Source organism: Rattus norvegicus, chromosome 13 (assembly GCF_021556685.1).
Source record: "Rattus norvegicus strain SHRSP/BbbUtx chromosome 13, alternate assembly SHRSP_T2T, whole genome shotgun sequence".
NCBI classification, from domain to species: Eukaryota; Metazoa; Chordata; class Mammalia; order Rodentia; family Muridae; genus Rattus; species Rattus norvegicus.
In genome coordinates, this window is record NC_141546.1 from 9,428,696 (window position 1) to 9,441,613 (window position 12,918).

Sequence of the window (12,918 nt, forward strand, 5' to 3'; positions counted from 1 at the left end):
GGGAAAACAACATTGTGCACATAAACTTTTTGGTACTGTGGGTTTAGAACTGGGTTTTACTGTGGGGAAGTGAATCTGCTTTATTCCTTATCATTTTTCTGCCTATATTTTCACTGATGCTGTGCTTTGTATAAGCAATAAAGATGTTGATTTTTTTCTTCTTTTCTTCTTTCCTGTCCCTTTAAATTACTGTTTTATTTAGTATTAAAAGTATTAAGAAAGATATGAAAATGTTTTATAAAGTGAGTCCTTAAGAGACAAGCAATTACAGATCTTTTAAAATGGACTAATCAGGATCCTTTGAATGAATAATCAAATGGCATCTGTAATTACTAAAGCCACTTGATTCACTCATGCAACTAAGTCTAGAGAAATGTAGTTACTTGTCTTAAATTTCTGCTTGTAACCAAGAGTTGACATTTATTTCTTCCACCATAAAGCTCAGTTTTGGAGGAATCCCAGTACCAAGCAAACCTGGGACCTTTGTAAAGAAAAACTTCCATGGCTGTATGGAAAACCTTTACTACAATGGAGTGAACATAATTGACTTGGCCAAAAGACGCAAGCATCAGATCTACTCAGTGGTAAGTCACTGTCTCTGTTAACCAGTGGTTTGTGGACTTTGGGTAAGTATTGCTTCTGGTACCCTACTCCTGTAACAGTTCACATTGGTTTTATCTTATGTATTTAGAGTTTTCACCAGCCAAAGCTGGGTACATAGTTCAGTTGGAAGAGTGCCTGCCTAGGATGCCTGAAACTCTGGATTCTATCCAGCCACAAAATAAATACAGGTGTGTTAGTTAATTTTCTAACTAGTCTGACAAAAAGCAATTAAAAATAGGTAGGCCACATTCTGGTTCACAGTATGAGGGAATTCATTTTATTCTGGCAGAGAAGAAACCCTGGCAATAGAAATAGGAGGCCGCCTGGTTACATCCCATTATCACTTAAAAGGCAGAATGAACAGAACTTGTGCCTGGGCTATGTAAGTTCCAGGTCAGCTGCCAATGACCAACCTACAGTAAAGTCCTGCTTCCTTACTATTTCACAACCTTCCAGAACAGGGACACCTCCTGAATGCTAGTTGTTCACACATGTGGGCCTAAGCAATGTATTTTATTCAACCTTCAATTGGCATGGTGCTACATACCTGTTATCTCACCATGTGAGAGGTGAAGGCAGGCAGATCATGACTTTAAGTAATGTTCCATTATATAGCACCTCTGAGACAAGGCTTTGTTATGAACGCCTTTCCTTAAAAGTTAAAAATGAAAAAAAATTCTCACTGTCCTATTAGCTGAGTTTTTCAAGTAAAGAAACAGTTAAGAAGAAGCAACTGCTTTTTTTCCACTGGTAAAATCAAGTACAGACATTCAGAGAATGGGGTCTTATAGGCTTTGGGGAGGATTTGAGATCTATGTAGACTGGAAGCACAATGAAAGCACAGGTCCTGGTGAATTTTCTGGCTAGAACATTACACGTCTACTGATTGATTATATTAAGCAGAGCATTAAAAATGCTACTGCACTGTTAGTGTCTTAGCAGATCCTTGTCAATCACTTATACTCACAGTGGATTAAAGGACTTTCTCTACTTTACTAATATCTATTTTTCATAACACACCTTGAATCAGATGAGGAGTCTTAAAAATATTATCCTTCAATATTCCTTTTTCACTCTATTTGTTGGGGCATCTCCATGCATGTGCACTCCTTTTCAATTTTATGACCCCATTTCTTTAGTTATCATTAAACACACACACACACACACACACACACACACACACACACACACACACACTACCGACTGAGTCCATTTCTTGCTGTTCATATGCATATCATTTTAGGGCTCATTGTGTGAAATTGAACAACCTATGTACGGGCTTTTCCCTAGAGAAGATATGGTCTCTCTTTCAGCAGCCATTAATTTCCTGTAACACTTCATCTTTTCAGATTTCCCCAACCACATAGGCGTGCCAACTGGTATTTTCACTGTGCAGATTTTGCTTAGGCAGCTCTATTGTGGAAATTGATGGGCGCAGCTTCCCTGACATATGTAAAAGATACAGTCACCAAATAGATGCTCTAGGCTTGTGTGTGTGGTGTGTGTGTGTGGTGTGTGTGTGTGTGTGAGTGTGTGTGTGTGTGTGTGTGTGTACATACTGAATATGTATAGGAACTCAATAATAGTATGTATGATTCCAGATGTAATTAAGCATTTGTGTGTCTTTTCCAGTTCTCAGAGTGGTGTAATCACATGTTGAGTTCTGATAATTAATATTTGTTCAGACTCTAAGGGTTTGTTTGCATTGTAATGGCTTTCTCTTTCTCTGGCAATAACCTTGCTTTAAAGTCTACTTTACCTGACATGAATATTGATATATGAGATCTCCTTTTGTTTTATTTCATTATTTCTCTTCTTTTCTTTCTTTTCTTTTCTTTTACTGTGTTGAGACAGGGGTTCCATCTAAAGCTTTTGCTGTCCTAAAATGTACTCTGCAGATCAGGCTGGACTTAAATTCAGAGCTCTGCTTCCTCTGTTTTGCAAAAACTGAGCTTACATTAGAATTATAAAGGGTTTATTCCCATTCTTTTTCTTTTAAGTTGTCTTTATCATTTTTTTGTGGACAACACATAATTTTTTAATAAATTTTAATCCAAACCTTTACTTGGTATACTTGAGCCATTTACATTCAATGCAATTACTCAAATGCAAGAGTGTAAACATCTCTATATAGTTCTTGCTTTCTATTTGTTCCATTGTTTTAATTCTTTGGTTTACTTTATAAAATAATATGTGTGTTGAGTGAATTTTCAAATTTCATTTGCTGTGTCCGTGTATCTCTGCATAGTTTTTCCTATGTGTTTTGAAGAGTTGTAGTGTATATATAAATTTTCATAGCTTAATGTCTTTATCATCTTATTAATTTAGTTGAAATACAGAAAGGTTACCCCTTTTTAAATTAGTCTACCCTTCATTTGTGTTCATTTAATTGTACTAATTATTATTCTCTTTCTTTGTAATTAGAATCTTATCAGCTGGTTCTGTCTTTGGATTAACCTTCCAAAATATGTTGAAATATTAAAGAAAAAAGGAGTTATTTATTGTTTTATTCATGGTATATTAATTTGTAAGAAAGCCAACAGAAGTAATATTAGGCACAAGGAAGACTAGAAGACAGGGAAAATGAAATATGACTCATAAAAAGGCATATAATGCTCTCCATCCAGGTTTCAACTCTGCCCATAGTTTTAGCTGGTCTGCTTTTCCCTGTCATGGGTATAGAAATTTGGCTTTCTTTTTATTTAAGCGGCATAGCAAGAACCAGTTTTACAAGATTATAGCATGCTAGGCCATGGAGCCAGTGACTCAAGAGAAAGTTATACATTCTCTTTATTGCCATTGACCATTAGACAGGACTGACCACATTTGTCATACTGGCCCACTTAGATATTTTTTATTTTGTTTTAGTGCAATGCTTTTATTAACTTAATGTTATACAATTACACTCCTTCCGTATAGGTCTTCCCTTGAAAGTTATACTAATGAGATTTTGAATGTTTGTATGAAGATGGACTGAGTGGAAATGGTTCTAGTTATTCTGTAACATTTACTTTTGATAGGAACTCATCTTAAAATTATTTATTTATTTATTTATTTATTTATTTATTTTTGCATTAGGCTGTCTCCTTTGCCAGCTGAAATAAATCTGGAAGGATTTATGATGATGTTAAAAAAACATTGTCTTTGACTTGCTCTGGCATGCTGAGTAATAACATTTACCAATCAGTAGATGAGAATTTAGATTACTCATCCTACTTGGGTAACCATTGGCTTATGAATTTTATTGCATATTGCTAATTATTAACTGCTAACATAGGGGTAATTCTGGTGATTTCCATGAGAATGGTCTCCCTGTGAGCACATATATTTGAATTCATGACTGTCTGTTTGCAAAAATTTTTGGGAAGACTTAGAATGTATGGCATTGTTGGAGGATTTGTGTCACTGTGGGCCAAATTTAATATTTCAAAAGACTCATGCCATTGTAGTGCACTCACTCTATCTCATGGCTGTGGAACAAGATGTGAGCTGTTAACTGTTTTTCCACTCTGACATCTGCTCATATTGGATTTGAGACAAGGAGAGCCTAGCTATGCCTTATGTAGAATTTCTATGCTCTCGAAGACTATATCCACTAACAGGGATGTTCTATACATACCATTCTAGATAATATCTCCGATTAGAAACTGAGAGGAAGGAACAACAGATTATAAAAAGCAAACAGAGATGCATCCATTTAGAATGAGTGAATAAGCAATATTAGGTAAAGAGGCTTCCCTCTGTGGACAGTCCTGATCATGCCTGAGGAGAGAGATTATTAGAAACAAAGACTTGTAAGACATAGTGTGTTACGTGTGAGTGTGTTGGGGGGGATTTGAAGGGAGAGCCTTCTTTCTCAATCCTGAGGTGCACAAACATCTGTGTAGATGGGGTTATGAAAGAAAAAGTCTTTCTTGAAAAAGGTTTCAGACTCTCACAGTCTTTTACAGCAGTGTGTGTGTGTGTGTGTGTGTGTGTGTGTTGTGATGTGATGTGATGTGCTCGTGTTGCTTCAGACTAAATCTAGTCCAACATAGTGGCCTAGGTGTTTGCCTGAGGTTAAGACAGGAAAGCACTGAGGTTATAGTTTCCTTGATTCTGGCAGAAGGTGAATTTACATTCTCCATCAAGGGCTGCTAACTGTCATAGCAGGTTCCAGTCAATTCTTGTTTTAATGGACATATTGCAGGAGTGGGGGTGGGGCTTGATTTCTGCAGTAGGCAGAGGTGGCCTTTTCATCTTTAATGATGAGGTCAGTTTAATTTAGTTGCTAAATAAACAAAATAACTGAAAGTAAAATTCTATAGAATGAGGAAAGACAATGTAGGTTTCTTGGTATCAGCAACCTCTATATTATCCCCTTCATGAAGGAATACTTAGTGAAAATGTTAACAAAGGTATGACAATCTTTATGCTAACGACAGTATTTACCATTGCCTGAAACCTTTCTAGTCCATTTCAGTCCTCAGGGCTTACTTGGCAGTGTAGTTATTATGAGGTACTGACTACCATTTATTTAGGGCTAATGCATATGGGAAGAAAGACTCAATGTAAGAACACAATTTTACTGTGCAGGATTGAAAAATCTTAGCTTTTGCCTTTATGATATAAAGAAACATACATTACTTTTCTTCCAAATTGCTTCTATCTCCATTATAAAAGAGAATTCACAGACACAGACAAAATGTGTGCACCTATATGGATGTGTGGTCTATTTATTTTATTTTTTTTTAATGATCACTTGAATTTTTATTCCACCCCCCCTTTTTTTTAATTAACTTGAGTGTTTCTTACATACATTTCAAGTGTTATTCCCTTTCCCGGTTTCCGGGCAAACATCCCCCTAATACCTCCACCTCCCCTTCTTTATGGGTGTTCCACTCCCCATCCTCCCCCCATTGCCACCCTCCCCCAAACGATCATGTTCACTGGGGGTTCAGTCTTAGCAGGACCAAGGGCTTCCCCTTCCACTGGTGATCTTACTAGAATATTCATTGCTACCTATGAGGGCAGAGTCCAGGGTCAGTCCATGTATACTCCTTAGGTAGTGGCTTAGTCCCTGGAAGCTCTGGTTGCTTGGCATTGTTGTTCATAAGGGGTCTCGAGCTCCTTCAAGCTCTTCCAGTTCTTTCTCTGATTCCTTAAACTGGGGTCCCATTCTCAGTTCAGTGGTTTGCTGCTGGCATTCGCCTCTGTATTTGCTGTATTCTGGCTGTGTCTCTCAGGAGTGATCTACATCCAGTTCCTGTCCCCCTGAACTTCTTTGCTTCATCCATCTTGTCTAATTGGATGGCTGTATATGTATGGGCCACATGTGAGGCAGGCTCTGAATGGGTGTTCCTTCTCCCCATCTTTTAATCTTTGCCTCTCTATTCCCTGCCAAGGGTATTCTTGTTCCCCTTTTAAACAAGGAGTGAAGCATTCACATTTTGATCATCCGTCTTGAGTTTCATTTGTTCTAGGCATCTAGGGTAATTCAAGCATTTGTGCTAATATCCACTTATCAATGAGTGCATACCATGTGTGTTTTTCTGTGATTGGGTTACCTCACTCAGGATGATATTTTCCAGTTCCAAACATTTGCCTACGAATTTCATGAAGTCGTTGTTTTTGATAGCTGAGTAATATTCCATTGTGTAGATGTACCACATTTTCTGTATCCATTCCTCTGTTGAAGGGCATCTGGGTTCTTTCCAGTTTCTGGCTATTATAAATAAGGCTGCTATGAACATAGTGGAGCACGTGTCTTTTTTATAAGTTGGGGCATCTTTTGGGTATATGCCCAAGAGAGGTATAGCTGGATCCTCAGGCAGTTCAATGTCCAATTTTCTGAGGAAACTCCAGACTGATTTCCAGAATTGTTGTACCAGTCTGCAATCCCACCAACAATGGAGGAGTGTTCCTCTTTCTCCGCATCCTCGCCAGCATCTGCTGTCACCTGAGTTTTTGATCTTAGCCATTCTCACTGGTGTGACGTGAAATCTCAGTGTTGTTTTGATTTGCATTTCCCTTATGACTAAAGATGTTGAACATTTCTTTAGGTATTTCTCAGCCATTCGGCATTCCTCAGCTGTGAATTCTTTGTTTAGCTCTGAACTCCATTTTTTAATAGGGTTATTTGTCTCCCTGCGGTCTAACTTCTTGAGTTCTTTGTATATTTTGGATATAAGGCCTCTATCTGTTGTAGGATTGGTAAAGATCTTTTCCCAATCTGTTGGTTGCTGTTTTGTCCTAACCATAGTGTCTTTGCCTTACAGAAGCTTTGCAGTTTTATGAGATCCCATTTGTCGATTCTTGATCTTAGAGCATAAGCCATTGGTGTTTTGTTCAGGATATTTTTTCCAGTGCCCATGTGTCCCAGATGCTTCCCTAGTTTTTCTTCTATTAGTTTGAGTGTATGTGGTTTGATGTGGAGGTCCTTGATCCACTTGGACTTAAGCTTTGTACAGGGTGATAAGAATAGATCGATCTGCTTTCTTCTACATGCTGACCTCCAGTTGAACCAGCACCATTTGCTGAAAATGCTATCTTTTTTCCATTGGATGGTTTTGGCTCCTTTGTCAAAAATCAGGTCCCTTAGGTGTGTGGGTTCATTTCTGGGTCTTCAATTCTGTTCCATTGGTCTATTTGTCTGTCTCTGTACAAATACCATGCAGTTTTTTTCACTATTGCTCTGTAATATTGCTTGAGTTCAGGGATAGTGATTCCCCCTGAAGTTCTTTTATTGTTGAGAATAGTTTTAGCTATCCTGGGTTTTTTGTTATTCCAGATGAATTTGCAAATTGTTCTGTCTAACTCTTTGAAGAATTGGATTGGTCTTTTGATGGGGATTGCATTGAATCTGTAGATTGCTTTTGGTAAAATGGCCATTTTTATTATATTAATCCTGCCAATCCATGAGCATGGGAGATCTTTCCATCTTCTGAGGTGTTCCTAAATTTCTTTCTTCAGAGTCTTGAAGTTCTTTTTGTACAGATCTTTTACTTGCTTGGATTTTTGTGATTCCTCTCTGTACGCTTCTACTTGTTCTCTAAGGGAGTTCTTCACTTTTTTCTTGAAGTCCTCCAGCATCATGATCAAATATGATTTTGAAACTAGATCTTGCTTTTCTGGTGTGTTTGGATATTCTGTGTTTGCTTTGGTGGGAGAAATGGGCTCCGATGATGCCATGTAATCTTGGTTTCTTCTGCTTGGGTTTCTGTCTTTGCCTCTCGCCATCAGATTATCTCTAGTGTTACTTTGTTCTGCTATTTCTGACAGTGGCTAGACTGTCCTATAAGCCTGTGTTTCAGGAGTGCTGTAGATCTGTTTTCCTGTTTTCTTTCAGCCAGTTATGGGGACAGAGTGCTCTGCTTTCGTGCGTGTAGTTTTTCCTATCTACAGGTCTTCAGCTATTCCTGTGGGCCTGTGTATTGAGTTCACCAGGCAGGTCACTTGCAGCAGAAAAGTTGGTCTTACCTGTGGTCCCGAGGCTGAAGTTTGCTCGTGGGGTGTTGCTTATGAGCTCTCCGTGGAGGCAGGAAGATCTGTGCCGCCCTTTCTGGGAGCTTCCATGCACCAGGGTTCCAGATGGCGTTTGGTGTTTTCCTCTGGAATCATTAATGTGTGAAGAGTGCAGTCTCTTCTGGTTTCCCAGGCGTGTCTGCCTCTCTGAAGGTTTAGCTCTCCTTCCCACGGGATTTGGGTGCAGAGAACTGTTTATCTGGTTGGTCCCTTCAGGTTCCAGTGGTGTCTCAGACGCAATGGACCTATTGCTCCTGGGCCCTCCTCTACAGGAACCCAGAGGCTGTATACAGTTTCCTGTTGGGCCAGGGATGTGGGCAGGTGTGGGCAGTGTTGGTGGTCTCTTCTGCTCTGCAGCCTCAGGAGTGCCCCCATGACCAGGTGGTGAGTGCTCTTTCCCATGGTGTGTGGTCTATTTCTTTGGCATTCCACCTGAGATGTAGTGGTTCATACAATTATATACAAAAGCCCAAATACTTTCATTCCTGTAATCAAGCTTAAAGTTTCCCCTAAAGACACAACATCTGACTCAAAGGCAACTTACTTCCAAGTAACATAAGTCCTGGTGGCAGTGTTAAGAATTCGAGGAAAAAGAGTATGTTTCTGTTTTCTGTTTATTGTTTATTTTCCAGTTCTATTGCAATTGTTTAGCCTTCTGAAGTTCAGGGTACATCACAAGATTTACAGAATTAAGGAAAAGGCACAGAGGGTTAGTTTGTGCCCATAAATTACAAATTGTGACTCAAAGCTCAAGGAAATCTAGGCCTCCCACTGCCTCACAGAGCACAAACCTTTCTTTTAAGCTTCTTCCAGGCAGCATCCCCCTTGCAATCCATCATCCCTTTATTATGTGACCTGCCTACTCCCTGAAGATTTAACAGCTGTTCTATGGGGATAATTCAATTTAGTCTTTATAGCTTTATTTGACTACAGAATAATCTTCCACATCCTAGAATGCAGTAAAACTAACAACATAAGTAGACATAAAAATACTTAGCTCTTCTTCCCCAAATACACAACCCTGTGCTAATACACCTCCATATAATAAATAATTAGAAAGTAAATGTCCCATTGATGTATGTGTAGCAGCTATAATGTGGATTATTATAAACATAATATAAAGCATTTTGCCCTGAGAACTTCCTGAGCATGCGCTCTCTAAGGGATGATTTTTTTTTAATAACCTTTCCTTTGTGGGTATAAGTTTCCTTTTGTTGTTGTTGTTGTTGTTGTTGTTGTTGTTGTTGTTGACACAAGGGGAGAAGCATGATTATTTGGCCATTGGCTGAAGTCCTACTTTTTTCATGTAGTACTTCAAATAATTATTTTTAAATAAACATAAGGGGTCATCTCTGAAGATATAGTTAAGTGATTACATTTATTTGCAACCACATGACCTGAGTCACATCTTCAGAACTCTCATAAGAAAACAAAACGAAACAAACAAACAAAAAAGCATCTCCCAAACAAAAAACAGAAAGTTATAAAGGTGGTATGAGACTGTAATCCTAATGCTAGGAAAATGGAAAAAAGCAGATCCCCAGGGTTCACTGACCAACTAGAGTTTCATGAAATTTAGAGGACCCCACTCCAACAAAAGGTGAACAGTAGGCTGAGAAATGGCACTCAGGTTTGCTTTCTTGTCTACAAAGTGTGTACACAGATTATTACACAGATGCATATGCAACAGGAAGGGAGGACTCCTGTTACTTCAATTGGTCTTCCATCAATGAGAAAGACAAAGTCAGATGGCTAAAAGCAATCTTGCAGGTTACAGAAATATCAGTGTAGCCAATCGATCAAGTCAAATAACTTGTGTGTAGCTATTTCTATGTAGTTGAAGACAAGGCATTAGTTCAACAGAGGACAATACTAAACACAAATCATGGCCATATGACTAATATTGCAGAAGGATAAAACACAATGTATTCTTCTGTTTATCCTGGATGAATTCTTCAGGTCTGCTCAACCAGAGTTCTCAGAAATATTTCTTCTGACTCTCTGATGGGGAGTGTGATTAGAGAAGCTCCATGGATTGTTCAATTGTGCAGACTTAGGCAAGGAACCACATACTGGTGCCCTATAGAAAGTGAGAGAATTACAGTACTTCCTTTCAAATGTCAATGTGCAAGTTAAATACTTTAACATGGTTTGTATATTTCAGAGTTGATAGTGATTACCTTGAGTACCCTGCAACCTAGGCTATTGAATAAAACATCTAACAACTATACAGATGAAGTTGACATTTAAGCCAGTACTAACCTTACATAATTTACAGTGCAGGTATAGGGTCATATATAGGTTCCATGTCTTTGACTGCATCTGAATCGTATTTTATTCCTGAAATGGTTGATTTCCAAAGCAGCTTTAAATAGCCATATTATTCCAGTCTTACGAATATCTTTTACTTGGAAAAATCTAATCTTGACTTGATTAAATGATTGCCTCCTTTAGAAGAAAATTTTTTGGAATAGAAACATAGGAAATATTTTCTGGTAGTCTTAAGTACACTACACATACAAATAAGCAGACAGTGGACATCTGCAAAGTTTGTCATTATTGGTCTGTACCTGTGTTGGCAAGAAAGTTACTAATATGCAGTTATTTACATTTGATGACTCTGCAGCCAGGAAAAATCTGTCACTAAGATGTAAATCTGCAAATGTGTGAGAGCCTGCAGGAATTTGTGCATGTGCCCATCCACACAGATGTGTGTGTGTGTGTGTGTGTTTATGTGTGTGTGTTTGTGTGTGCACATATGCACAAATGCACACAGAGAGGGGGGGAGAAAGAGAGAGAGGGAGAGAGAGAGAAAGCTCTACATTTTAGGGACAAAAACCATTCTCTTACTGTTCTGCAACTCAGATACTCATCAATGTTGCTCAGAGATAACTTACTTCTGCCTAGTGAAGCCTTTAATCTCTTCAGCTTGTTCCCAGGATCGTGTTTCATCTCTGTGAGTGTGCTCTGTGATAAATGATACTTTCCCTTGGTTAGAGATTTTTTCCTCTGCCATTTGACCAGTCTGACATTCACACCGCCTGCCTCTTAGCTATACAATTCTCAGACCCTGTGAAAATGATTTCACAGGGATCATTTCTAAGCCTCACTTACTTCATGTTTTTGGGAAATTCAGATGAAATAGTTCAAGGTCAGATGAACAATAATAGGACTGAAAGTTAAATAATAATAAAATAAGTGAACAGTGGGATAGTCATTATCCTAATTCATTTTGGCAGGTAGAATGAAATTCCATAAAGCAGGTGGCCTATAAACAACCTCAATTTATTTCTGACAGTTCTGCAGGCTGGAAGCTGGGATCTCAAAGTGCAGCATATTGAATACTGAGATGGTTGGCTTGTGGGCTGATGGTATTCTAATTCTACAGAAGTCTTCATAGGGTAAACAGACTAATCAAGATCTAGGCACTTCCTGGAAGGCCTCTTTCTTAAAAATCATCACTTCAGTGTTTCAAGATGCCTTAGGGTCAGAGTCTGGACAATTGGTAGTCCTAAAAAGCCAAGTTCTGACATCTATTCTCAATAAGACAATTAAGTTCAATAAACAGATTTATAAAAGTATTTGGAAAATGCTGAGAAAGGATATTTATTTAATACTGCCACATTAGAAATGGAAACAAAGAAGGCCAGAGATCTATAAACCCACTTTTTGAATCCTGACATGGGGTTTAGATATAAACACAAGGCAAGAGTGGGCAAATCCAAGAGGTGCTGATCAAGTGTCATCCTGCCCATCACTGACCCATCATCATCTCTTCTCCAATCTGTCCCACTCAGGAGTGTGGTAATTTGTCAACACTATGAGATCTCTTCCAAGGAGACAGGCTCCTGTTTTGACTATGGCTACATGTCAGTCTTTTCTTTATTGAGTGCTAGGAAATTCCTATTTATTAGGATTCATTGTAAATAGTCTGATGACCAATGGGAGGGGCACGGAGTCTAAAGACTTTTTTTTAAGGATAACTTTTTACTTAACATATTTTCAATAATGTCAACATGTTCATTAAAAGTTTAAAATCTGTTTCCTATTACTAAACACTAGATTGGTTTATCTTTATGTCACTAAGTGTCAAGTGCCTAAAGTACTGCCCAAAGAAACGTGTAAAGAACTGCCATGATTTCAAACAATGTTTCTGAAACTTAAGTAGTTGAATGGAAGTGAAAATTATTGGGTCACATATTTTCGTTGCTGTTTGTTTTAGTATTTTGAAAAAAAATCTTGCTTTATCACCCAAAATGGCCTGAATTCTCCTTCCTTCACTTCCCAAGGCTAGTAGTAAACAAGCAGGCATTAAGAGGATAACATTGTCCAGCATCAATAGGAAACGCACTTGGTTCTGTGAAGGCTTGTTTCCACAGTGTAGGATAATGACAGGATATTGAGGTTGGAGTGGGTGGGTGGGTGGGAGTAGGAGCGTCCTGATAGAAGCAGAGGGTGGGGCTATGGGAGAAGGGGGAAAAGGGATAATATCTGAAATGTAAATACATAAAATATCCAAGAAAAATAAAATTAATAAAAGATCTTAATAAACCTGTATAATTCAAAGTTTACATCAATTCTAGGCCTAACACACAGAATATAGAGAAGTCTGTGCAACCTGTGATATGTACATGGTCTGGTCATTTGAGGATTTAGATTAAATTAAAGAAGTGGAGATAAGGCAGAAATTACAGTACATGTACTTTAAAGGTGGAGGCAAGGAGATCAAAAGGTCAAGGAGCCTTGCCTATATAGTGAGTGAGTAAGAGACCAACCTGAACTTCACGGTTGTCTATTGAAAAGAAAGAGAAA

General features: G+C 38.3%; 1 protein-coding gene across 2 annotated transcripts in view; it reads left to right on the top strand.

Annotated features, from left to right (window-relative positions):
* Nucleotides 1–12,918, top strand: part of Cntnap5a (contactin associated protein-like 5A) — a 982,002-nt gene that overhangs the window by 471,832 nt on the left and 497,252 nt on the right. Inside the window, exon 7 of one of the 2 annotated variants that reach the window (XM_087580548.1) lies at nucleotides 441–584. In XM_087580548.1, coding sequence (XP_087436674.1) covers nucleotides 441–584 — 144 coding nt within the window. 2 annotated transcript variants of the gene reach the window in all.